The sequence below is a fragment of the Scyliorhinus torazame genome, chromosome 19, assembly GCF_047496885.1.
Source record: "Scyliorhinus torazame isolate Kashiwa2021f chromosome 19, sScyTor2.1, whole genome shotgun sequence".
Taxonomy (NCBI): Eukaryota; Metazoa; Chordata; class Chondrichthyes; order Carcharhiniformes; family Scyliorhinidae; genus Scyliorhinus; species Scyliorhinus torazame.
Window position 1 is genome coordinate 39,756,271 of NC_092725.1, and position 27,901 is coordinate 39,784,171.

Below are 27,901 nucleotides of genomic sequence, written 5' to 3' on the forward strand. Positions count from 1 at the left end.
TGAGGGTGAGGTTGAGATTGAGGGTGGGGTGAGGGTGGAGTGAGGTTGAGGGTGAGATTGAGGGTGAGATTGAGTGTGGGGTGAGGGTGGAGTGAGGGTGGGGTGAGGTTGAGGGTAAGGTTGAGGGTAAGGTTGAGGGTGGGGTGAGGGTGGGGTGAGGGTGGAGTGAGTTTGAGGGTGAGGGCGAGGTTGAGGGTGGGGTGATGGTGAGGTTGAGGGTGAGGTCAAGGGTGGGGTGAGGGTGGGGTGAGGTTGAGGGTGGGGTGAGGGTGGGGTGATGTTGAGGGTGGGGTGAGGTTGAGGGTGGGGTGAGGTTGAGGGTGGGGTTGTGGGTGAGGTTGTGGGTGGGGTGAGGTTAAGGGTGAAGTTGAGGGTGAGGTTGAGGGTGAGGTTGAGGATGAGGTTGAGGGTGAGGTCAAGGGAGGGGTGAGGGTGGGGTGCGGGTGGGGTGAGGTTGAGGGTGGGGTAAGGGTGGGGTGATGTTGAGGGTGGGGTGAGGTTGAGGTTGAGGGTGGGGTGAGGTTGAGGGTGGGGTAAGGTTGAGGGTGGGGTGAGGGTGAGGTTGTGGGTGAGGTTGTGGGTGGGGTGAGGTTAAGGGTGAAGTTGAGGATGAGGTTGAGGGTGAGGTCAAGGGAGGGGTGAGGGTGGGGTGCGGGTGGGGTGAGGGTGGGGTGAGGTTGAGGGTGGGGTAAGGGTGGGGTGATGTTGAGGGTGGGGTGAGGTTGAGGTTGAGGGTGGGGTGAGGTTGAGGGTGGGGTAAGGTTGAGGGTGGGGTGAGGGTGAGGTTGAGGACGAGGTTGAGGGTGGGGTGAGGGTGCGGTGAGGGTGGGGTGGGGTGAGGGTGCGGTGAGGGTGGGGTGAGCTGAGGGTGGGGTGATGTTGAGGGTGGGGTGAGGTTGAGGATGAGTTTGAGGTGAGGTTGAGGGTGGGGTGAGGTTGAGGGTGGGGTGAGGATGAGGTTGAGGTGAGGGTGAGGTTGAGGGTGAGGTTGAGGGTGGGGTGAGGTTGAGGTTGAGGGTGGGGTGAGGGTGAGGTTGAGGCTGAGGTGAGGGTGAGGTTGAGGGTGAGGTTGAGGGTGGTGTGAGGGTGGGGTGAGGGTGAGGGTGAGTTTGAGGGTGGGGTGAGGATGATGTTGAGGGTAGGTTTGAGGGTGGGGTGAGGGTGGGGTGAAGGTGAGGTTGCGGGTGAGGTGAGGGTTGGGTGAGGTTGAGGGTGGGGTGAGGTTGAGGGTGAGGTTGAGGGTGGTGTGAGGGTGGGGTGAGGGTGAGGTTGAGGATGGGGTGAGGGTGGGGTAAGGGTGAGGTTGAGTGTGGGGTGAGGGTGGGGTAAGGGTGAGGTTGAGGGTGAGGTTGAGGGTGGGGTGAGGGTGAGGTTGGGGGTGGGGGTGAGGGTGAGGTGAGGCAAGGGTGAGGTTGAGGATGGGGTGAGGGTGGGGTGAGGGTGAGGTTGAGGGTGGGGTTGAGGGTGGGGTTGAGGGTGGGGTGAGGGTGGGGTGAGGGTGAGGTTGAGGGTGGGGTGAGGGTGGGGTGAGGGTGAGGTTGAGGATGGGGTGAGGGTGGGGTGAGGGTGAGGTTGAGGATGGGGTGAGGGTGGGGTGAGGGTGAGGTTGAGGATGGGGTGAGGGTGAGGTTGAGGGTGGGGTGAGGGTGGGGTGAGGGTGAAGTTGAGGGTGGGCTGAGGGTGGGGTGAGGTTGAGGGTGGGGTGAGGGTGGGGTGAGGGTGAGGTTGAGGGTGGGGTGAGGGTGGGGTGATGGTGAGGTTGAGGGTGGGGTGAGGGTGGGGTGAGGGTGAGGTTGAGGATGGGGTGAGGGTGGGGTAAGGGTGAGGTTGAGGGTGAGGTTGAGGGTGGGGTGAGGGTGGGGTGAGGTTGAGGGTGAGGTTGAGGGTGGGGTAAGGGTGAGGTTGAGGGTGAGGTTGAGGGTGGGGTGAGGGTGGGGTGAGGGTGAGGTTGAGGGTGGGGTAAGGGTGAGGTTGAGGGTGAGGTTGAGGGTGGGGTGAGGGTGAGGTTGAGGATGGGGTGAGGGTGGGGTAAGGGTGAGGTTGAGGGTGAGGTTGAGGGTGGGGTGAGGGTGGGGTGAGGGTGAGGTTGAGGGTGGGGTGAGGGTGAGGTTGAGGGTGGGGTGAGGGTGGGGTGAGGGTGAGGTTGAGGGTGGGGTGAGGGTGGGGTGAGGGTGGGGTGAGGGTGAGGTTGAGGGTGGGGTGAGGGTGGGGTGAGGTTGAGGGTGGGGTGAGGGTGGGGTGAGGGTGAGGTTGAGGGTGGGATGAGGGTGGGGTGAGGGTGGGGTGAGGGTGAGGTTGAGGGTGGGGTGAGGGTGAGGTTGAGGGTGGGGTGAGGGTGGGGTGTTGGTGAGGTTGAGGGTGTGGTGAGGGTGGGGTGAGGGTGAGGTTGAGGGTGGGATGAGGGTGGGGTGAGGGTGGGGTGAGGGTGAGGTTGAGGGTGGGGTGAGGGTGGAGTGAGGGTGGGGTGAGGGTGGGGTGATGGTGAGGGCGAGATTGTGGTTGACGTCTACTTGATGTGAGGTTAACAGAGTTTGTGACTCTGACTAAACAATGACCCGGGTTTATCTCCCACTTGTAGATCTAGCAGTGGATCCTGGACATGGATCCTGGGAGGGGATCCTAGAAATGGATCTGGATGTGGAACCTGGGAGGGGATCCTGGAAATGGATCTGGATGTGGATCCTGGAAATGGATCTGGAAGTGGATCTGGAAGTTGATCTGGAAGTGGATCTGGAAGTGGATCTGGATGTGGATCTTGGATGTGGATCCTGAAAGTGGATCCTGAAAGTGGATCCTGGAAATGGGTCTGGATGTGGATCCTGGAAGTGGATCTGGAAGTGGATCCTGGATGTGGATCCTGAAAGTGGATCTGGAAGTGGATCTGGATGTGGATCTAGGATGTGGATCTAGGAAGTGGATCTGGAAGTGGATCTGGATGTGGATCTTGGAAGTGGATCCTGGATGTGGATCTGGAAGTGGATCTGGATGTGGATCTGGAAGTGGATCAGGAAGTGGATCAGGAAGTGGATCTGGAAGTGGATCAGGAAGTGGATCTGGATGTGGATCCTGGAAGTGCATCTGGATGTGGATCCTGGATGTTGATCCTGGAAGTGGATCCGGACGTGGATCCGGAAGTGGATCCGGATGTGGATCCTGGAAATGGATCCTGGAAGTGGATCTGGAAATGGATCCTGGAAGTGGATCTGGATGTGGATCCTGGAAGTGGATCTGGATGTGGATCCTGGAAGTGGATCCTGGAAGTGGATCTGGATGTGGATCCTGGAAGTGGATCTGGATGTGGATCCTGGAAGTGGATCCTGGAAGTGGATCCTGGAAGTGGATCCTGGAAGTGGATCTGGAAGTGTATCTGGAAGTGGATCCTGGAAGTGGATCCTGGAAGTGGATCTGGAAGTGGATCTGGAAGTAGATCTGAATGTGGATCCTGGAAGTGGATCTGAATGTGGATCCCGGAAGTGGATCTGGATGCGGTTCTGGAAGTGGATCCTGGAAGTGGATCCTGGAAGTTGATCTGGATGTGGTTCTGGAAGTGGATCTGGAAGTGGATCTGGATCTGGAAGTGGATCCTGGAAGTGGATCTGGATGTGGATCCTGGATGTGGATCCGGAAGTGGATCTGGACGTGGTTCTGGAAGTGGATCTGGAATTGGATCTGGAAGTGGAACTGGATGTGGTCCTGGAAGTGGATCTGGATGTGGATCCTGGATGTGGATCCGGAAGTGGATCTGGAATGGATCCTGGAAGTGGCTCACTATAACCAGCTCTGGAGGTTATTTTATTGATATTCACCCTCACCTCACTGTGCCAAATGCGCTTGGGAATCCTGATGATGGGAATGTCCCCATGGGCTGGACTGTCTGGACTAGACAGTCTAACGTTCCCAGCTGTCCCCTTGCAAGGGCCTGTGAAACCGCTTCAAACCTCTTCCTGATCTCCGCCTCGCCAATTTGGCGCCGCCTGAGCCAGCTCCTACTGCTCCAGCCTTTCTCCCTCAATCGCATCAACTCTCTGTCCCTCGCCACGGGCACTGGATTTTGCTTTGAATTTGCACTTGACCAGGTGTCTAAGGGAACTGTACTGAGCCTCCGGGTCCACGAACCCCAGGTTGTTATGGCAATCCTTGGTGGGGCTGGTTTACGTTACCTCGGTTGTGGGTACAGCAGTGGCAGAACGAAAGAGGTCTTCGTCGTGGAGCTTCAACAAGGGCCTCAACTTCAACAAGAGAGGTGAAAGAAAAGCAAAGCAGAGGAGCAGAGTGTGAGAGGGACAGAAGAAGAGGGGAAAGGAAAGAATCTAATAATGTGAGGGAGGAAAACAAATGGGGAGGAGATGACAAGGGAAATAAGAATAGAATGAGACAGTGTAACTGTCTGTGGCAATCCCAAGATCAATAGCAGATACCAGACATGCAATCCAGGCTTCATCAACCAGAAACTATGTGCAGCCTATGATGATAAATATTGCCAGATTTCAGAATCACAAATGTGTGTTTACCGAGCTGCCCAAGGCACCGAGAGTGGGTTACTTCACAAACACAACAACCCAATGGATCATGGGCAGGGTGGGGGAGAAAGCTGAACACAACAGTGCAACAAATCAGACATATCATAGCAAAACTATGTCCGTCTCAGCACTTTATCCTCAAGCAGAGTGATCGGGACAGTGAGAGAGCAAGAGATCAGGGTGAGAGAGAGAGAGAGAAAGTGAGACAGAGAGAGAGAGACGACATGAAAGTAAATCAGAGTGAGTGAGACAAAGAGAATGTATGAGGACAAAGTGTGAGTGACAGAGATAGAATGAGGGAGAGAGAAAAACTGAGGGAGAGAAAGAGGGAGAGAGAATGCCGTTTGTGGCAGAGGGAGAGAAGGAGAGCATGATGAAGAGAGAGACAGAGGGAGAGAGGGAGCATGAAAGAATATGGGGGAGCATGAGACTAAAACAGAGTCAGAGTGTGAGAGGGAGAGACAATGAGAGAGATAACGAGAGAGTGGGTGAGCCAAGCAATGAAGCAGAGATGGAGGAAGACATCAAGGCAGAGAGACAAAGTGAAAGAGAATGAGCATAAGAGAGAGAATACGAGTTGTGCAGGAATGAGAGAGCGAATGACGGAGAGCGTGAGGGACCAGATTGAGATTGTAAGAGACTGAGTGGCAGGGCAGAAGAGTAAGAAAGAGAATGAGAGAGTGAGTGAGAGAGAGCGAGAGCTAGAGAGAGTGAGTGAGGGAGCAGGTGAGAGCAAGCGAGAGTGCGAGTAAGGGAGCGAGAGTGTGAAGTAGTGTGAGAATGAGTGATGGAGCGAGTGAGAGCAGGACAGTGCGAGAGCAAGTGATGGAGCGAGTGAGAGCTAGAGAGAGTGACAGTGAGAGTGAGTGAGGGAACGAATGAAGACATAGAGAGCGAGTGAGAGAGAGGGCAAGTAAGAGAGTGCGAAAGTGAGAGAGAGAGAGTGGGAAAGCAAGTCAGAGAGCCAGACTAGTGAAGAAAGGAACCACAGAGTTAGTGACAGTCAGAGCGTTGATAGAACACAGGGAGATAGAAAGTGCAAGAGGCAGAGAGAGAGCCAGAACAACCTCAGCATGGGGAGAGAGAGAATGAGACAGTAAATTAGAGAGAGAATGTGAGGAGAGAGGTAAAAGGAGAGTGTTAGAGGGCGGAGAGAAAATAAGAGTAAGGTAGAGAGATTAATTCTGGTAAGAGAACACATATACATGCAGAGTGCTTCTTTCAAAGTTAGTCTGTATCATACCCCATTGTTTTCTAATCTGTGTTTGCTGGGACTCCAGGTGCTGGGACCTGTACAGCATCTGCATTATTAAATCTAGTTTAGCCGTAAAGAGCTTGACCCAGCCAGTGTGGGAATGGGGAAATACATATCACAACAATGAAGCCACCATAGTCCCAGATGACCGTATGCTGCTTTCCCCTTTGAGGAGGAGAGCTGACTGTTGGTGATTTAACCTGAGGGTCGCCACACCTCAGGCGAGGGCCTTCCTGCATGACCTCAGCTGGTACGGGAATCGAACCTGCCGTTGGCCTCACTCTGCACCACAAACCAGCTGTCCAGCCAACTGAACTAGACCGGCCCCTAATAATATCATGTCAGTAACACATCTTTCGTCTGTGTTGAAAGACAAAAGCTGAGTCAGCATCACTGAGCAGTCAGCTGACAAGTGAAGCAGCAAAGAGAGTTCTGGGCGATGGAAAGAGGACTGTGGGGAATTAATTAAATCGGCATTTGATTAAAAATGCAGAATGAGGGATTTCTAGTCTACATTTAAGCCAAGCAGGAAAGCTGGATTATAACACTGACTCACTTGAGAAGTGACAGGCTCTTATACCAGTGAGCCACAATCAAAGGGACAATTGGAGAGCTGCACTTTTCATACTTATTTGGACTTGCCCCTGGCCTGTGGACTCCAACTACAGATGGGCACCGCTGCCCTTCAGTAATACACCCAGTCCACAGAGTAAGTATGGCCCAGCTACTGAACAACTCCTGGTGAGGAGAAGAGTTCCATCTGCCGAGATACACGTGTGTGCATTTTATCACAGCTAGTGATGAGAGGCAGGAATCTGGGTACAATCCCGATCCATGGGCTGAGTGTGGGCCAGTGATGGGCAAGAGGAGCCCAGCTCGACCTGGAGCGTTCAATTCCTGAAAAGAGCAATGTTCTTCCATCTTGTGCTCATCGGGACAAACACAAGAATGGCAAATTTCAGACAATCACAACAATTTATACGACAGGAGAAAGTGCTGATTGGCTGGCAGGTCAACTCTCATTGGCTGAGGTGTTACTATGGAGAAAACAAAGAGGAACCAAAGGCTGCCCAAGCTCCTGGGTAATTCAAAGGCACAAGACCTGGATGTATTCCTTTTGTTTGCAAAGAACGGGTCTTTTCTCATGAGCTTAAGTGAGCCACATTATAAGGTCATATTATTATCTTAAATTGGTTGTTAGTGTAGCCACTAGCTCACTCAGGATTATTCAATAAATGCTGCCCAATCAGGGATCAAATCTCACAGTTGACATTTTGATTTGGGTTTTGCAAGCACGGACATTTTGAGTCTGGTCGGTACTTTGCCTATTACGAACAAGCGAATGAACGTGCTGTTTGATTCAATCCGCCAATCTTTGGAACGTACATTGGTGTACCTGGCATCAGACCGGCACTGAAATTCATACACAATGATGCTAACTTGCGTAGTTGGCAGAATGTCTTTTTGGACCAAAGACAGCATTCAGTTAGAGAGCAAAGTGAAATGGCTTTCATCACCTGATGTTGAAAGTATCTCACAAACCTGTCAACCAATCAGTACCTTGTTCTCCTGCAGTAGTGTAAATAGTTGTGATTGTTTGAAATTTGTCATTCTTGTTTTTGTGCTGATGAGTGGAAGATGAAAAGATTCAACAACATTCTCACATTTCAGTAATATTCAACTTCCCGACTACCAGGCAACACAATGTTAAATTCACGCAAGCAGCATGCATGCAGCACTATCACAGACACTAAAGAATGAAATCTGTGAACGACTCACTGATGTTAATGATACTGGTCCATTGCCAAAATATTCAGCATCCTAGACCGGAACTGAAACATCAGATAAACAGCTGGCCAGAGACACCATTCTATAGCATCATTCATCTTTCCACAAATGACCATCCCTCCATTACCATCCATCTCTCCATTATAATCCGTCCCTTCATTACATCCATCTCTCCATAGCCTTCCATCTCTCCATAACCATCCATCTCTCCATTACCATCCATCGTTCCATTACCACCCATCTCTCCATTACCATCTATCCCTCCATTACCATCCGTCTCTCCATTACAATCCATCTCCCCGTTACCATCAGTCTCCCCGTTACAATCCATCTCCCCGTTACCATCCGTCTACCCGTTACCATCCGTCTCTCCATTACCACCCGTCTCTCCATTACCATCCGTCTCTCCATTGCCATCCGTCTCTCCGTTACAATCCGTCTCCCTGTTACAATCCGTCTCCCCGTTACCATCCATCTCCCCGTTACCATCCGTCTCCCCGTTACCATCCGTCTCCCCGTTACCATCCGTCCTCCATTACCAACCGTCTCTCCATTACCATCCGTCTCTCCGTTACAATCCGTCTCCCTGTTACAATCCGTCTCCCCGTTACCATCCATCTCCCCGTTACCATCCGTCTCCCCGTTACCATCCGTCTCCCCGTTACCATCCGTCCTCCATTACCAACCGTCTCTCCATTACCATCCGTCTCTCCATTACCATCCATCTCTCCATTACCATCCGTCTCTTCTTTACTATCCATCTCTCCATTACCATCCGTCCCTTCATTACCATCCATAGCTCCATTACCACTCATCTCTCCATTACCGTCTATCTCTCCATTACTGTCCATCTCTCCATAGCCATCTCTTCATTACAATCCGTCTCTCCATTACAATCCGTCCCTTCATTACCATCCATCTCTTCATTACCATCCATCGCTCCATTACCACCCATCTCTCAATTAACATCCGTCTCCCCTTCGTTATCATCTATCTCTCCATTACCATCCATTTCTCCATTATCACCCATCTCTCCATTATTGTCTATCTCACCATTACCGTCCATCTCTCCATTACCATCTGTCTCTCTATTACCATCCGTCTCTCCATTACCATCCATCCCTCAATTACAATCCATCCCTTCATTATATCCGTCTCTCCATTACCATCCATTTCTCCATTACCACTGATCTCTCCATTACAATTCATCTCTCCATTAAAATCCATCTCTCCATTACAATCCATCTCTCCATTACAATCCATCTCTCCATTACAATCCATCTCTCCATTACAATCCATCTCTCCATTACAATTCATCTCTCCATTAAAATCCATCTCTCCATTACAATCCATCTCCATTACAATCCATCTCCATTACAATCCATCTCTCCATTACAATCCATCTCTCCATTATAATCCATCTCTCCATTACCATCCACCTCTCCATTACCATCCACCTCTCCATTACCATCCACCTCTCCATTACCATCCACCTCTCCATTACCATCCATCTCTCCATTACCATCCACCTCTCCATTACCATCCATCTCTCCATTACCATCCATCTCTCCATTACCATCCACCTCTCCATTACCATCCACCTCTCCATTACCATCCACCTCTCCATTACCATCTACCTCTCCATTACCATCCACCTCTCCATTACCATCCATCTCTCCATTACCATCCACCTCTCCATTACCATCCACCTCTCCATTATCGTCCACCTCTCCATTACCATCTACCTCTCCATTACCATCCATCTCTCCATTACCATCCACCTCTCCCTTACCATCCACCTCTCCATTACCATCCATCTCTCCAGTACCATCCATCTCTCCATTACCATCCATCTCTCCATGACCATCCATCTCTCCATTACCATCCATCTCTCCATTACCATCCACCTCTCCATTACCATCTACCTCTCCATTACCATCTACCTCTCCATTACCATCTACCTCTCCATTACCATCCATCTCTCCATTACCATCCACCTCTCCATTACCATCCATCTCTCCATTATCGTCCACCTCTCCATTACCATCCACCTCTCCATTACCATCCATCTCTCCATTACCATCCATCTCTCCATTACCATCCACCTCTCCATTACCATCTACCTCTCCATTACCATCTACCTCTCCATTACCATCTACCTCTCCATTACCATCCACCTCTCCATTACCATCTACCTCTCCATTACCATCTACCTCTCCATTACCATCCACCTCTTCATTACCATCTACCTCTCCATTACCATCTACCTCTCCATTACCATCCACCTCTTCATTACCATCCATCTCTCCAATACAATCCGTCCCTTCATTATATCCATCTCATCACCACTTTCTCAAGGGTAGTTAGAGATGGTCATGTCAGCAATGCTTCCATTCCCTGAACAAAAAGATGACCATCCATGCCTTTTCTGTACCACTTATCACTTTTTTTCCACCTGTACACATTACAATCTATCACGCCATCTTCCCTAACAGCACAGTAGTTGTACCTACACCACAGGACTGTAGCGGTTCAAGAAGGCAGCTCACCATCACCTTCTTGAGCGCTATTAGGAATAGGCAATAAAGAACAAAGAACAAAGAAATGTACAGCACAGGAACAGGCCCTTCGGCCCTCCAAGCCCGTGCCGACCATACTGCCCGACTAAACTACAATCTTCTACACTTCCTGGGTCCGTATCCCTCTATTCCCATCCTATTGATGTATTTGTCAAGATGCCCCTTAAACGCCACTATCGTCCCTGCTTCCAACACCTCCTCCGGTAGCGAGTTCCAGGCACCCACTACCCTGTGTAAAAAACTTGCCTCGTACATCTACTCTAAACCTTGCACCTTAAACCTATGCCCCCTAGTAAATGCTGGTCTAGCGAGCGAGGCCCATGAAGAACTTTAAAAACATCCATCTCTCCCATTACAATGTTTCTCCATTACTGTCCATCTTTCCCCATTATCATCCTTCATCCCCTAACAGTCTATCTTCCATTTCTGCCATTCACCACACACACCATTTCCAGTTCATCATTCTGACCAAGGGACTAAGGCTGATAGTATTCAGAAGCTGAGGAAAGGCGATCAGCTGACACAACCCTGTCCAGCAACTGTTCATTGGCCATTCCTGAGACCAGCTGACAGGTCACATGCCAATCACTTCAATCAAAGTTGGAGAAAATAGTCCCTGTTTCTTGGTGAGGAATATCCCGCTTAATAACACCAGACACTGGACCAGCGGTGGGCGGTGGTGAGGATGCAGGTATTTTAACCTGGTGAAACTAAAGAGAAGGGTTTGCAGCCAGGAATGGAGGTGAAGAGAAAAGGGTTGGAAAGGAAGGTAAAAGTCAGCAGGAGTGGCGATGTAGAAGGACAGCCATACGTACCACCCAGATGCAAGTCGAGGATTTCACTGTAACTAGACTCTCCCCAATAGTCTATAATAAGATTAGAAAGAGTTAATGTACAGTGCCAGGCAAAGACATGCACACACACACATGCTATTGAAGAGGCAGATCCAGAAAATCCAAACTGGCAGCAAGCAACAGCTCCCTTCACCAAAACTGATGCCATTGTTACTGTGACAATGTGTTACTCCCACATGACAATGTGTTCATTCCCTGTGACAGTGTGTTTCTCATGGGCAGCACGGTAGCACAGTGGTTAGCACAGTTGCTTCACAGCTCCAAGGTCCCAGGTTCGATTCCGGCTTGGGTCACTGTCTGTGTGGAGTCTGCACGTTCTCCCCGTGTCTGCGTGGGTTTCCTCCGGATGCTCCGGTTTCCTCCCACAGTCCAAAGATGTGCAGGTTAGGTGGATTGGCCATGATAAATTGCCCTTAGTGTCCAAAAGATTAGGTGGGGTTATTGGGTGGTATGGGCTTGTGTGGGCTTCAGTGGGGTGCTCTTTCCAAGGACCTGTGCAGACTCGATGGGCCAAATGGCCTCCTTCTGCACTGTAAATTCTATGATTCTAGGACTCCACCTGATAGTGTGTTACTCCCTCCGTGACAGTATGTTACTCCCTCCGTGACAGTATGTTACTCCCTCCGTGACAGTGCGTTACTCCCCTGTGACAGTGTGTTATTCCCTCCGTGACAGTGTGTTACTCCCTCCGTGACAGTGCGTTACTCCCCTGTGACAGTGTGTTACTCCCCCCTGTGACAGTGTGTTACTCCCCTGTGACAATGTGTTACTCCCTCCGTGACAATGTGTTACTCCCTCCGTGACAGTGTGTTACTCCCCTGTGACAATGTGTTACTCCCTCCGTGACAATGTGTTACTCCCTCCGTGACAGTGTGTTACTCCCCTGTAACAGTATGTTACTCCCCTGTGACAGTGTTACTCCCCTGTGACAATGTGTTACTCCCCTGTGACAATGTGTTACTCCCCTGTGACAATGTGTTACTCCCCTGTGACAGTATGTTACTCCCCTGTGACAGTGTGTTACTCCCCTGTGACAGTGTGTTACTCCCTCCGTGACAATGTGTTACTCCCTCCGTGACAGTGTGTTACTCCCTCCGTGACAGTGTGTTACTCCCTCCGTGACAGTGTGTTACTCCCTCCGTGACAGTGTGTTACTCCCTCCGTGACAGTATGTTACTCCCCTGTGACAGTGTTACTCCCCTGTGACAGTGTGTTACTCTTCCCGTGACAATGTTACTCCCCTGTGACAATCTGTTACTCCCCTGTGACAGTGTGTTACTCCCCTGTGACAGTGTTACTCCCCTGTGACAGTGTGTTACTCTCCCTGTGACTGTGTTACTCCCCCCTGTGACAATGTGTTACTCCCCTGTGACAATGTGTTACTCCCTCTGTGACAATGTGTTACTCCCTCCGTGACAGTGTGTTACTCCCCCCTGTTACAGTATGTTACTCCCCTGTTACAGGAGGTTACTCCCCTGTGACAATGTGTTACTCCCCTGTGACAGTGTGTTACTCCCCTGTGACAGGGTGTTACTCCCCTGTGACAGTGTGTTACTCCCCTGTGACAGTGTGTTACTCCCCTGTGACAGTGTGTTACTCCCCTGTGACAGTGTTACTCCCCTGTGACAGTGTGTTACTCTCCCCGTGACAATGTGTTACTCCCCTGTGACAATGTGTTACTCCCCTGTGACAGTGTGTTACTCCCCTGTGACAGTGTGTTACTCTCCCCGTGACAATGTGTTACTCCCCCCTGTGACAATGTGTTACTCCCCTGTGACAATGTGTTACTCCCCTGTGACAATGTGTTACTCCCCTGTGACAATGTGTTACTCCCTCCGTGACAATGTGTTACTCCCTCCGTGACAGTGTGTTACTCCCCAGTGACAGTGTGTTACTCCCCTGTGACAGTGTGTTACTCCCCTGTGACAATGTGTTATTCCCCTATGACAATGTGTTACTCCCCTGTGACAGTGTGTTACTCCCCACTGAAAGAGTGTTACTGCCCTGTGACAGTGTAATACTCCCCCCACCCGTGACAGTGTGTTACTCCTTCCGTGACAGTGTGTTACTCTTTCCGTGACAGTGTGTTACTCCCCCTGTGACAGGATGTTACTCCCCTGTGACAGTATGTTACTCCCCCCTGACAGTGTGTTACTCCCTCCGTGACAGTGTGTTACTCTTTCCGTGACAGTGTGTTACTCCCCCTGTGACAGTATGTTACTCCCCTGTGACAGTGTGTTACTCCCCTGTGACAGTGTGTTACTCCCCCTGTGACAGTGTGTTACTCCCCTGTGCAAGTGTGTTACTCCCCTGTGACAGTGTGTTACTCCCCTGTGACAGCGTGTTACTCCTTCCGTGACAGTGTGTTACTCACCCTGTGACAGTATGTTATTCCCCTGTGACAGTATGTTACTCCCCTGTGACAGTATGTTACTCCCCTGTGACAGTGTGTTACTCCCCCCTGTGACAATGTGTTACTCCCCTGTGACAGTGTGTTCTCCCCTGTGACAGTATGTTACTCCCCTGTGACAGTGTGTTCTCCCTTTTGACAGCATGTTACTCCCCCATGTGACAGTGTGTTACTCCCTCCGTGACTGTGTTACTCCCTCCGTGACAGTGTGTTACTCCCCTGTGACAGTGTGTTACTCCCCTGTGACAGTGTGTCACTCCCTCCGTGATAGTGTGTTACTCCCCTGTGAAAGGGTGTTACTGCCCTGTGACAGTGTAATACTCCCCCCCCCCGCCGTGACAGTGTGTTACTCCTTCCGTGACAGGATGTTACTCCCCTGTGACAGTATGTTACTCCCCCCCTGACAGTGTGTTACTCCCCTGTGACTGTGTGTTACTCCCGTGACAGTATGTTACTCCCCTCTGTGGCAATGTGTTACTCCCTCCGTGACAGTGTGTCACTCCCCCTGTGACAGTGTGTTACTCCCCCATGGCAGTATGTTACTCCCTATAACAGTGTGTTACTCCCTCTGACAATGTGTTACTCCCCATGACGATGTGCTACTCCCCATGACAGCGAGTTACTTCCCCCGACAATGTGTTACAACCCATGTTGGTGTGTCACTTCCCCTGACAGTGTGTTACTCCCTCATGACAATGTGCTACTCCCCATGACAGTGTATTACTCCCTCATGACAGTGAGTTACTCCCTCTGACAATGTGTTACTCCCCATGTTGGTGTGTCACTCCCCCTGACAATGTGTTACTCCCCATGACAGTGTGTTACTCCCCTGTGACAGTGTGTTACTCCCCCTGACAATGTGCTCCTCCCCCATGACAGTGTGTTACTCCCCATGACGGTGTGTTATTCCCCCTGACAATGTGCTACTCCCCCATGACAGTGTGTTACTCCCCCTGTGACAGTGTGTTACTCCCCATGACAGTGTGTTACTCCCCATGACAGTGTGTTACTCCCCCTGTGACAGTGTGTTACTCCCCATGACAGTGTGTTACTCCCCATGACAGTGTGTTACTCCCCCTGACAGTGTGTTACTCCCCATGACAGTGTGTTACTCCCCATGACAGTGTGTCACTCCCCCTGACAGTGTGTCACTCCCCCTGACAGTGTGTCACTCCCCATGACAGTGTGTCACTCCCCATCACAGTGTGTCACTCCCCCTGACAGTGTGTCACTCCCCATGACAGTGTGTCACTCCCCATGACAGTGTGTCACTCCCCATGACAGTGTGTCACTCCCCATGACAGTGTGTCACTCCCCATGACAGTGTGTCACTCCCCCTGACAGTGTGTCACTCCCCATGACAGTGTGTCACTCCCCATGACAGTGTGTCACTCCCCCTGACAGTGTGTCACTCCCCATGACAGTGTGTCACTCCCCATGACACTGTGTCACTCCCCATGACAGTGTGTCACTCCCCATCACAGTGTCACTCCCCCTGACAGTGTGTCACTCCCCCTGACAATGTGCTACTCTCCCGTGACAGTGTGTTGCTGTTGTAAAGTTGTACTGACTGGGTGTTTGCACTGACAATGTGTTTCATTGGGTGACTTGCCAAGTGACTGACTCGGTTATCAGTAACTCAGACTTTGCTGATTCTCTTGTTGGCTTTTGTTTGCGATTTGCTGAGCTACCCGAGCTGCCTCGTTGGATGGGAAACATGCACAGCAGGAAGAGTGGCAGACAACGTGACACAGAATAACCGGCCCACACAGAAACCCATAGCTTGGAGCCCAGAGTAAGGGTGTTGATGTAATAGCAGCAAGATGAGGCGAAGAGAAGAAAGTCTTCTGTTTTAACCAGTGATGGGATATATCTGATTGTCACGTTCCTCGGCAAGATTTGATAATTTCCAGCTACTATAATCCTGATCAGAGGTTTAACATTCCATGGGCAGTTGCTGAGGAGCAGCCCAGTGTCGATTGTAATTGAATTCAGTACTGGGGCCGCTGGACAGCGTCACCAGTTCACTCGTGTAGGGAGCTGGAAGCCATTGCTGGGACACTTTGATGTGCATGAGTGTCGAGGGAGGTGCTAATGTCCCCAGCAGGAGTACTGGGCCCCAGCAGCTGGTCAGGAACCCAATGCTGCCGTGATTCTGGGGTGGCAGCACCATCGATTGGGTTCCAGAGAGATGCCCTTTGTGGCGAAACAGCCCACCGTCACTCCATGTTGAGAATCGTCTGAAGAATTCCACTCGGACTGAAAGATCCCAGTGAATGTTGCTCCCTTGGCAGTGAGAGGGGGAGGGGGAGGGGAGGAACTATCCTGTCAGCATAAACATTGAACAAGATTCCTTTACTCGGATTGTGGTTGCTGCTCAGAAAACGTCTAAGACATAATACAAATATTCTCGAATATTCCAACTCAAACTCAGCTTCACAACTGAGCTGGGAGGCAGAATGTGAACAGACAGGAGAAGCACAAGGAAACCAACACTCTGCCCCGGAACAATTAAACATCCAACTCTTTCAAACTAAACTACATCTGAATCTGATCCCTGAGTCTGTGAGGCAGAAGTGCTACCGTGCCACCCATCAGGGATTGGCTCCAGGAGTGAGCCTGACTCTGAGCAGCTCAGGGATTGGTTCCTGGAGTGAGTGTGACCATGGGCAGCTCAGCGATTGGTCCCTGGAGTGAGGGTAATCCACGACAGCTCAGGGATTGGCTCCTGCAGTGAGTGTGGCACTGGGCAGCTCGGGGATTGGCTCCTGGAGTGAGTGTGACACTGGGCAGCTCAGGGATTGGCTCCCGGAGTGAGCGTGACACTGAGCAGCTTGGGGATTGGCTCCTGGAGTGAGCGTGACACTGGGCAGCTCGGGGATTGGCTCCTGGAGTGAGCGTGACACTGGGCAGCTCAGGAGTTGGATCCTGGAGTGAGTGTGACACTGAGCAGCTCAGGGATTGGCTCCTGCAGTGAGTGTGGTACTGGGCAGCTCGGGGATTGGCTCCTGGAGTGAGTGTGACACTGGGCAGCTCAGGGATTGGCTCCCGGAGTGAGCGTGACACTGAGCAGCTTGGGGATTGGCTCCTGGAGTGAGCGTGACACTGGGCAGCTCGGGGATTGGCTCCTGGAGTGAGCGTGACACTGGGCAGCTCAGGGGTTGGATCCTGGAGTGAGTGTGACACTGAGCAGCTCAGGGATTGGCTCCTGCAGTGAGTGTGACACTGGGCAGCTCAGGGACTGGCTCCCGGAGTGAGCGTGACACTGGGCAGCTCAGGGATTGGCTCCTGGAGTGAGCGTGACACTGGGCAGCTCGGGGATTGGCTCCTGGAGTGAGCGTGACACTGGGCAGCTCAGGGGTTGGATCCTGGAGTGAGTGTGACACTGAGCAGCTCAGGGATTGGCTCCTGGAGTGAGTGTGACCCTGGGCAGCTCAGGGATTGGCTCCTGCAGTGAGTGTGACCCTGGGCAGCTCAGGGATTGGCTCCTGCAGTCAGTGTGGTCTGGGAGTTCAGGGATTGGCTTCTGCAGTGAGTGTGACCCTGAGCAGCTCAGGGATTGGCTCCTGGAGTGAGTGTGACCCTGGGCAGCTCAGGGATTGGCTCCTGGAGTGAGCGTCATCCTGGGTAGATCAGACATTGGCTCCTGGATGGAGTGACCAACATATTTCTGCCCCAGTACTGAGAGAAACAGTGCTAACCCTCATTGTGCCCTCATGCTGCACAGGGATGTGGCTTCGTGAAGGAATGCCATCATCATGCTTGCGCCCTCTAACAGTATACCCAGGGAGTCTGGCAAGATGGTGGAGGTACCTGCTTCCCCACGGAGAGCTTTCTCCACAGCCACACCTCGCTCCTCAAGTTGTCGCTGTTTCTCCTCCACTTGCTCGAGCTGACGCTGAATGATCTGTCGGAGTAGAGGGGGTTAAACCAGGCGATGTGAGAGCACTTACACACTGTGTGACATAGTGGACCAGGAGAGTGTACCCGGAGCATAATACCCCTCAGGATAGTGTACCCAGAGTCCGATACCCCTCAGGATAGTGTACCCAGAACATAATACCCCTCAGGATAGTGCACCCAAAACATAATACCCTTCAGCATAGTGTACCCAGAGCATAATACCCCTCAGGATAGTGTACACAGAACATAATACCCCACAGGATAGTGTACCCAAAGCATAATACCCCTCAGGATAGTGTACCCAGAGCATAATACCCCTCAGGATAGTGTACCCAGAGCATAATACCCCTCAGGATAGTGTACCCAAAGCCCGATACCCCTACAGGATAGTTTACCCAGAAGCAGGTACTCCCTCAGTTTACCAATAGATTGTGACCTGCCCGAGATGGAATTTATTAATCTGGGTCCATACAGTTGCTGCTTTATCTGGTGAATTTTCCCAGCAGATTTTACAATGAGCATGCTGCTGGCGACTTCTCATTGTAACCAATCTCTGTAGAGCCTGGCGTGAGGTGAGGGCAAGACCAGTAATGGAAAACTGGGAACTAAAGCCTCCTGTTGTGAGATTGGAGCAGGGTAGTTCAATGGGAATGGGACATAGGAAAGCTGGTAGTCCTGACTGCAGAGAGAGCTTCATCCCGATCGCTGAGTTACTGACCTGTGCCCTGTGCAGCCTCTTCAACTCCTCCTGTTTGGCCTGTCGTCGAGCGGCTTTCTGAACTCTCCGAGTCAACTTGGAGTTCAGCTCTTCTTCGGTGTAGGGTTTCTGAAAAGACACAGTCAGATCTTCACCTCTGCTCAACAGCTGAGCAATCATTACCATCAATTGCAGGGGAAATCAGCTGGACCTTCAGCGGGAGCGGAGTGCAGAGGCTGCTGGTGAGTACTGAAATTCTAAAGTAACTTACCTTTACAGGAGCAGATCTTGGAGTTTCAGCGGGAACGCAGAGGCAGCTGGAGGGTGAGTATTTAGGTAAACACTTACCTGCTCCCGTTTTTTCGGTCCCTCTCTGCTGTTTTTTTTAAATTTTAGTGTTTAAGGCGGGAACAGGAAGTTCGACCCGCGGACTTCTGGGAAGACCCTCACCAATAAATTCTGGTGGAGAGGAAACCCGAGACACGACACATGTAGTGTCTCCCACCCGCCCTCCTCCTCTAACCTAATAATAAAACCCATTGGTGTGAGGGAAGTGCCATATTTTATTATTCTTATTATTTATTTTTTTAATTTAATTTAGTTGTTAGCCAGATCTTGGTAGAAAGTTAGAGGGATGGCAGGGAAGGGAGTGCAATGTTCCTCCTGCAGGATGTTTGAGGTGAGGGATGCCGTTAGTGTCCCTGCTGATTTTACCTGCAGGAAGTGCTGCCATCTCCAGCTCCTCCAAGACCGAGTTAGGGAACTGGAGCTGGAGTTGGAAGAACTTCGGATCATTCGGGAGGCAGAGGGGGTCATAGATAGCAGCTTTAGGGAATTAGTTACACCAAAGATTGGAGATAGATGGGTAACTGTAAGAGGGACTGGGAAGAAGCAGTCAGTGCAGGGATCCCCTGCGGTCGTTCCCCTGAGAAACAAGTATACCGCTTTGGATACTTGTGGGGGGGGGGACTTACCAGGGGTAAGCCATGGGGTACAGGCCTCTGGCACGGAGTCTGTCCCTGTTGCTCAGAAGGGAAGGGGGGAGAGGAGCAGAGCATTAGTAATTGGGGACTTGATAGTCAGGGGCACAGATAAGAGATTTTGTGGGAGCGTGAGAGACTCACGTTTGGTATGTTGCCTCCCAGGTGCAAGGGTACGTAACAAGGGATCGTGTTTTCCGGGTCCTTAGGGGGAGGGGGAGCAGCCCCAAGTCGTGGTCCACATTGGCACGAACAACATAGGTAGGAAAGGGGACAAGGATGTCAGGCAGGCTTTCAGGGAGCTAGGATGGAAGCTCAGAACTAGAACAAACAGAGTTGTTATCTCTGGGTTGTTGCCCGTGCCACGTGATAGTGAGAGGAGGAATAGGGAGAGAGAGCAATTAAACACGTGGCTACAGGGATGGTGCAGGCGGGAGGGATTCAGATTTCTGGATAACTGGGGCTCTTTCTGGGGAAGGTGGCACCTCTACAGACAGGATGGTCTACATCTGAACCTGAGGGGCACAAATATCCTGGGGGGGAGATTTGTTAGTGCTCTTTGGGGGGGTTTAAACTAATGCAGCAGGGGCATGGGAACCTGGATTGTAGTTTTAGGGTACGGGAGAATGAGAGTATAGAGGTCAGGAGCACAGATTTGACATCGCAGGAGGGGGCCAGTGGTCAGGTAGGTGGTTTGAAGTGTGTCTACTTCAATGCCAGGAGTATACGAAATAAGGTAGGGCAGCATGGGTTGGTACCTGGGACTTCGATGTTGTGGCCATTTCGGAGATATGGATAGAGCAGGGACAGGAATGGATGTTGCAGGTTCCGGGGTTTAGGTGTTTTAGTAAGCTCAGAGAAGGAGGCAAAAGAGGGGGAAGTGTGGCGCTGCTAGTCAAGAGCAGTATTACGGTGGCGGAGAGGATGCTAGATGGGGACTCATCTTCCGAGGTAGTATGGGCTGAGGTTAGAAACAGGAAAGGGGAGGTCACCCTGTTGGGAGTTTTCTATAGGCCTCCAAATAGTTCTAGGGATGTAGAGGAAAGGATGGCGAGGATGATCCTGGATAAGAGCGAAAGTAACAGGGTAGTTATTATGGGAGACTTTAACTTTCCAAATATTGACTGGAAAAGATATAGTTTGAGTACATTAGATGGATCGTTTTTTGTACAGTGTGTGCAGGAGGGTTTCCTGACACAACATGTTGACAGGCCAACAAGAGGCGAGGCCACGTTGGATTTGGTTTTGGGTAATGAACCAGGCCAGGTGTTGGATTTGGAGGTAGGAGAGCATTTTGGGGACAGTGACCACAATTCGGTGACGTTTACGTTAATGATGGAAAGGGATAAGTATACACCGCAGGGCAAGAGTTATAGCTGGGGGAAGGGCAATTATGATGCCATTAGACGTGACTTGGGGGGGATAGGTTGGAGAAGTAGGCTGCAAGTGTTGGGCACACTGGATAAGTGGAGCTTGTTCAAGGATCAGCTACTGCGTGTTCTTGATAAGTATATACCGGTCAGGCAGGGAGGAAGGCGTAGAGCGAGGGAACCGTGGTTTACCAAAGCAGTGGAATCTCTTGTTAAGAGGAAGAAGGAGGCCTATGTGAAGATGAGATGTGAAGTTTCAGTTGGGGCGATGGATAGTTACAAGGTAGCGAGGAAGGATCTAAAGAGAGAGCTAAGACGAGCAAGGAGGGGACATGAGAAGTATTTGGCAGGTAGGATCAAGGAAAACCCAAAAGCTTTCTATAGGTATGTCAGGAATAAGCGAATGACTAGGGTAAGAGTAGGACCAGTCAAGGACAGAGATGGGAAGTTGCGTGTGGAGTCTGAAGAGATAGGCGAGATACTAAATGAATATTTTTCGTCAGTATTCACTCAGGAAAAAGATAATGTTGTGGAGGAGAATGCTGAGTCCCAGGCTATTAGAATAGATGGCATTGAGGTACGTAGGGAAGAGGTGTTGGCAATTCTGGACAGGCTGAAAATAGATAAGTCCCCGGGGCCTGATGGGATTTATCCTAGGATTCTCTGGGAGGCCAGGGAAGAGATTGCTGGACCTTTGGCTTTGATTTTTATGTCATCATTGGCTACAGGAATAGTGCCAGAGGACTGGAGGATAGCAAATCATAGAATTTACAGTGCAGAAGGAGGCCATTCGGCCCATCGAGTCTGCACCGAGTCAACACCTCCACCCTATCCCCATAACCCAGTAACCCCACCCAACACTAAGGGCAATTTATCATGGTCAATCCACCTAACCTGCACATCTTTGGTCTGTGGGAGGAAACCGGAGCACCCGGAGGAAACCCACGCACACACGGGGAGGATGTGCAGACTCCGCACAGACAGTGACCCAAGCCGGAATCGAACCTGGGACCCTGGAGCTGTGAAGCAATTGTGCTATCCACAATGCTACCGTGCTGCCCACAAATGTGGTACCTTTGTTCAAAAAGGGGAGCAGAGACAACCCCGGCAACTATAGACCAGTGAGCCTCACGTCTGTAGTGGGTAAAGTCTTGGAGGGGATTATAAGAGACAAGATTTATAATCATCTAGATAGGAATAATATGATCAGGGATAGTCAGCATGGCTTTGTGAAGGGTAGGTCATGCCTCACAAACCTTATCGAGTTCTTTGAGAAGGTGACTGAACAGGTAGACGAGGGTAGAGCAGTTGATGTGGTGTATATGGATTTCAGTAAAGCGTTTGATAAGGTTCCCCACGGTAGGCTATTGCAGAAAATACAGAGGCTGGGGATTGAGGGAGATTTAGAGATGTGGATCCGAAATTGGCTAGCTGAAAGAAGACAGAGGGTGGTGGTTGATGGGAAATGTTCAGAATGGAGTTCAGTTACAAGTGGCGTCCACAAGGATCTGTTCTGGGGCCATTGCTGTTTGTCATTTTTATCAATGACCTAGAGGAAGGCGCAGAAGGGTGGGTGAGTAAATTTGCAGACGATACTAAAGTCGGTGGTGTTGTCGACAGTGTGGAAGGATGTAGCAGGTTACAGAGGGATATAGATAAGCTGCAGAGCTGGGCTGAGAGGTGGCAAATGGAGTTTAATGTAGAGAAGTGTGAGGTGATTCCTTCCTTTGGAAGGAATATCAGGAATGCGGAATATTTGGCTAGTGGTAAAGTTCTTGGAAGTGTGGATGAGCAGAGGGATCTTGGTGTCCATGTACATAGATCCCTGAAAGTTGCCACCCAGGTTGATAGGGTTGTGAAGAAGGCCTATGGAGTGTTGGCCTTTATTGGTAGAGGGATTGAGTTCCGGAGTCATGAGGTCATGTTGCAGCTGTACAAAACTCTGGTACGGCCGCATTTGGAGTATTGTGTACAGTTCTGGTCACCGCATTATAGGAAGGACGTGGAGGCTTTGGAGCGGGTGCAGAGGAGATTTACCAGGATGTTGCCTGATATGGAGAGAAAATCTTATGAGGAAAGGCTGATGGACTTGAGGTTGTTTTCGTTGGAGAGAAGAAGGTTAAGAGGAGACTTAATAGAGGCATACAAAATGATCAGGGGGTTAGATAGGGTGGACAGTGAGAGCCTTCTCCCGCGGATGGAAATGGCTGGCACGAGGGGACATAGCTTTAAACTGAGGGGTAATAGATATAGGACAGAGGTCAGAGGTAGGTTCTTTACGCAAAGAGTAGTGAGGCCGTGGAATGCCCTACCTGCAACAGTGGTGAACTCGCCAACATTGAGGGCATTTAAAAGTTTATTGGATAAACATATGGATGATAATGGCATAGTGTAGGTTAGATGGCTTTTGTTTCGGTGCAACATCGTGGGCCGAAGGGCCTGTACTGCGCTGTATCGTTTTATGTTCTATGTTCTAAAACACTGGATCCAGTGACCAGGAGCACACAGAAAGCTCAAATCACTAATTCCAGTGACCAGGAGAACACAGGTAATTCAAATCACTGGATCCAGTGACCAGGAAAACACAGGTAGTTCAAATCACTGGATCCAGTGACCAGGAGCACACATATCTTATATCACAGGGCCAGTGACCAGGAGAACACAGGTCATTCAAATCACTGGATCCAGTGACCAGGAGCACAGATAGCTCAAATCACTGGATCCAGTGATCAAGACCACACAGGGATTTCAAATCACTGGCTCCAGTGATAAGGAGCAAACAGAGATCTTAAATCACTAGATCCAGTGACCAGGACACAAAGATATCTCAAATCATGATCCAGTGACCAGCAGCACACAGATAGCTCAAATCATTGTATCCAGTGACCAGGAGGACACGGATATCTCAAATCACAGGATCCAGTGACCAGGAGGACACAGATATCTCAAATCACAGGATCCAGTGACCAGGAGGACACATATCTAAAATCACAGGATCCAGTGACCAGGAGGACACAGATATCTCAAATCACGGGATCCAGTGACCAGGAGCACACATATCTAAAATCGCGTGGGGGTCAGGAGGTGAGTCACTCAATGGCTTCTGACCTGCCCTGGTAGCCACAGTATTTATGTGGCTAGTCCAGTTTAGTTTCTGGTCAATGGTAACCCCCAGGCTGTTGATAGTGGGGGATTCAGTGATGATAATGTATTTAATGTCAAGGGGAGCAAGTTAGATCCCCTCTTGATGGAGAATGGAGTTATTGGGGAAATTAATTACCCAAATATCGACTGGGAAAGTGTTAGAGTAAAGGGAGTAAAGGGAGGGGGAGGAATTTCTGAAATGTGTTCCGGAGAACATTTTTGACATGTACGGTCTCAGTCCAACGAGAAAAGAGACATTTGCTCGATGTGGTCGGTGAATGAGGTGAGCCAGGTAACTGTGCGTCTCACTTGGGTAAGTGTGATCACTATATCAGAAGGTTCAGCTGGGTAATGGGGAAAAGCAAGACATAATCTAGAATGGAATTTCTAAACTGGAGGAGGGCTAACGTAAAGTGATATGAGACAAAATGGAATCAAAATCTAGAATAGGGCAATGAGTGATCATTAAAAGAGATGATTCAGGTACAGGTTAGGTACTGGGTGTAGTAATAATAGGTGGTGTAGTGGAAATGTCCATAGATTAATAATCCAGAGGTCCAGGTGGGTTCAAATCCCAGCACGGCAGCTAGTGGAATTGAAATTCAATTCACAAATCTGGAATTATAAAGCTAGTAGGTGAAATGGTGGCACAGTGGTTAGCACCACTGCCCATCAGCACAAGGGACCCGGGCTCGATTCCGCCCGCGGGTGACTGTCCGTGTGGAGTTTGCACATCCTCCCCGTGTGTGCGTGGGTTTCCCCCGGGTGCTCCGGTCTCCTCCCACAGTCCAAAGATGGGCCGGTTAGGTGACACTAAATTGTCCCTTAGTGTCCAAAAGGTTGGTGGGGTTACTGGATTATGGGGATAGGGTGGAGGCTTGGGCCTAGGTAGAGTGCTCTTTCGGAGGGTCGATGCTGACTCGATGTGCCAAGTGGCCTCTTTCTGCACTGTAGGGATTCTATGATGATCCTATGATTCTAATCTCAGCGGAAACCCACCTGGTTCATTAATGTCCTTTAGTCTGGGTTCGAATCCCAGCCCTGGGTCACTGTCTGTGTGGAGTTTGCACATTCTTCCCGTGTCTGCGTGGGTTCCGCCCCCACAACCCAAAGGATGTGCAGGGTGGGTGGATTGGCCGTGCTAAATTGCCCCTTAATTGGAAAAAATAATTGGGTGCTCTAAATTTCTAAAAAAAAAAATGAATGTCCTTCAGTGAATATCTGTCCTTTAAGGAATGCCACCCTTGCCTGGTCTGGCCACAGCAGAGTGATCGACTTTTAACCTCCCTTGGAAATGGCCGGCTAAGCCACTCAGTCCAGGAGCTATTAGGGATGAGCATCAAATTGCGAGTCGCCCATGAAAGAGAAAAATATTCCGACAAGGGTGAGAGGTGGGGTCTCCAAAGCCAGGGGAGGAAGATAGAGAATGTGAATAAACCAAAAAAAAGATTGTGTTTGATGCACATGGTGTGAATTTACCAAGTGACAATCAGGTAAAATCGAATAGGTTGAGGAGAGGAACTATGACTGGCTGTACTGAACTAATGAATTGTTATAGATTATGGCCGTGATCTCACCACAGCGAGCACGTTTAGCCCCCATGTTTCCTGGTGCTCGCAGCACCGGGATGCACAACAGGTTTGTTTCGAATCACTAGCTTTCGGAGCGCTGCTCCTTCCTCAGGTGAAAGGAGCTGTGCTCCGAAAGCTAGTGATTCGAAACAAACCTGTTGGACTTTAACCTGGTGTTGTAAGACTTCTTACTGTGCCCACCCCAGTCCAACGACTGCATCTCCACATTATATTTAAAGTGAATAAGTCGCTTGATCCGGATAACTTGCATCCCAGGTTGCTAAAGGAAATGGAATGAGAGATAGCGGAGGAGCTTCCATAATCTTCCAATCTTACCGTGATCCAGTGTCGATGCCAGAGGATTGAAAAGTGGCAAATGTGACAAGACCGAGTTTAAGGGCAGTCCTATAACTACAGATTATTGCTTACATCAGTGCTGAGTAAAGGTTCAGAAATAATCATTGAGGATAGAATTCGCAGGAACTTGGAGAGGTTTGAGATAATTCGGAGAGCCAGCACGGATTTGTCGAAGATCGATCATGCTTGATTCTCCCCAATTTTTGATGAGGTAACCAAGAAGCTTGATGACAGTGTAGCCATCTGGGACGGCCACTTCCCGATTACAAAATGGACACTTGCAAAGACTGCAGGGAAAATTGGACAATGCTAAGAAACAAGCAGGTGCAAGCTCTGTCTGTTGATTAGAACTGTCGTGTTGGGTGTTCTGGTTCACAAACAAGTCAACAATGCTGGAAGTGGTGTAACGCTATTTTATTAACTGTTCAACTATGCTAACATACTGTAAACGTGGGTATGAGCAATACCAGCTTAACTGTGGACTCTTTCCTATCACTAGCTCTGGTGAGGCACTCAGCACATGGTGAATGTCTGTGTTGCAGGCTGTGAGCTCTGTGCTCCGAGCTGGCTGCTACTAGAATGAGCGGGAACTCTCCTGTCCCCTGTCTTTATAGTAATTGGCTGCGGTGTTATGTGTGCTGGTTGGTCCTACTGCATGTCCATCAGCGTGTGTATGTGATTGCACCATAATGTACTGATGAATATTATGACAAGAACCTTAAACGCTCAGACAGAACAGAAACTACCAAACCATTTACATACTAATGAGCCAACTCCGGGGACAAAAGGGAAACATTTAGATACACAATGTTAGGACAGACTCCCCGGTGCCAGAAGAAGCTAAGACAAAGCAGACTGACAGTCACCAGGACACGCCCAGCGATCAAGGAACCACCCCTCTATTGGAGGAAAATCGATACCGATGATTAGGAAAGACCCAATTAGTTGAGGCCAAGTTCAAGGCCCGCCCAAAAGAGCGCGAAGCCCTTTTGAGTATAAAAGGTACCCCCCAAGGGAGAACGCCCTCCTTTGGCTTTGGCTGTCACCGAAGAGAGAGACCAGCCTCGCAGCTACACCAGACCAAGTAAGTTCCAAGTCAACGCACGCTACGAAATAGACGCTCCTAGTTGCTGCCCTGTAAACAGCTCAACCCAGCAGCCTCAGAACCGAGCAACGGCCATTGTTCCTCTGACTGAGTGGGCGCCCGAAGCTAAGTATAGGCCTTAGTAATAGTGATAGTTTAGTTTGTAGAGTTTATGCATGAGTAGATTTGACTGTGTGTAAATAAATGAGCTTTGCTTTTGAACTTACAAACTGGTGTATCGAGTCTTTGATCAGTATTCGGTTCTGAACTTGTGGTGGGTTGAAAGATATCTGGTGACTCTTGAGCAAACGTGATTAAATAGAGCCAAATTAAGAGCCAACCAAAAGTTAGCAACAACAGAAATATGAGCAGTGAGAATAATACCAGCCAACTAACAGGACCTAGAGAGGCTGTCAGAACGGACAGAGACCAACCTGCTCAACCTCTCCTCATGAGAAGATTCCTCCATACCCAAGGTCAACATAGTGAACCTTCTCTTGTCTCTCACCTGTGTCACTGAAGGCAGTCCAGAGAAGGTTCGCTATGTTGATTCCAGGTATGGCGGGATTTTCTCATGAGAGGTTGATTAGGCTGGGCTGTTTGGAGTTTAGAAGAATGTAAAACATCGGTTATGTATACTGCATCTTATATCTGTTGCAGTAAGTTTTTCTTCAAGTCTGGATGAAGGTATATATTAGTTGCAGTGGTATTATTAAAGAACATAGGTTACGGTAAGTGTGTCTGCTAAAGCTGTAATTAAGAAGTCGTAAAAGGTGATATCATAATTGATTTTAACCATTTACTTGTTGAGAGATACCTAATGGAAATTTGTTATGATTACTGGAGATTCCCTGCAGAGTAGATAATTTATGAGGGATTGTGCGTAGTCCTAGCTGAGCAGATTATGTAATTAAGGGGAGGAGCCACGTCTGTCTGTAGTTTTGCAGTCTGTTAGGAGTTTTTAAGTTGAACAGCAGTTTTGCCAAATACTGTCAGGTTGAGGAGGAGCTTCTGAGAAGACAGAAGAATCGTGAGGTCCTCTCTAAAAAAAATCTCTACACAGATAAGCAAGTATTTAAAAGTGGCATTAGAACTGTGTTGGGGCTATTTAATCGGAATTGGTGAAGGTGTAAGTCGGAAGTTTTGAGTTTTTCTTTGTGTTCAAGAACTGTTTAGCTATTAACTGTAAAACTATTTTCTCTGATGTTAATGTGGTTAATTCTGTGTTTGAATTAATGTTTTTTTTAACATAAGTCTAATGTGTGAGCCTAACGTCAGTCGTAGGGAAGTTACTAGAGTCGATTATCAAGGATTTCTCAGCAGTGTAATCAGACAAAGTCAGAATGGATTTATGAAAGGAAAATCTTGCTTGACAAATCCACAAGAATT

At 49.7% G+C, this 27,901-nt stretch overlaps 1 protein-coding gene across 3 annotated transcripts in view; it reads right to left on the minus strand.

Moving 5' to 3' along the window:
• LOC140396095 (protein-methionine sulfoxide oxidase mical3a-like) overlaps window positions 1-27,901 on the minus strand; it is a 1,213,674-nt gene that overhangs the window by 40,234 nt on the left and 1,145,539 nt on the right. For 2 of the 3 annotated variants that reach the window (XM_072484207.1, XM_072484206.1), the window contains exons 30-33: window positions 18,028-18,135; window positions 17,220-17,313; window positions 10,958-11,008; window positions 4,161-4,310 (exon numbers count right to left, since the gene is read on the minus strand). In XM_072484207.1, coding sequence (XP_072340308.1) covers window positions 4,161-4,310; window positions 10,958-11,008; window positions 17,220-17,313; window positions 18,028-18,135 — 403 coding nt within the window. The remainder of the gene's footprint in view (window positions 1-4,160; window positions 4,311-10,957; window positions 11,009-17,219; window positions 17,314-18,027; window positions 18,136-27,901) is intronic. The other variant, XM_072484208.1, reaches the window with a different exon arrangement.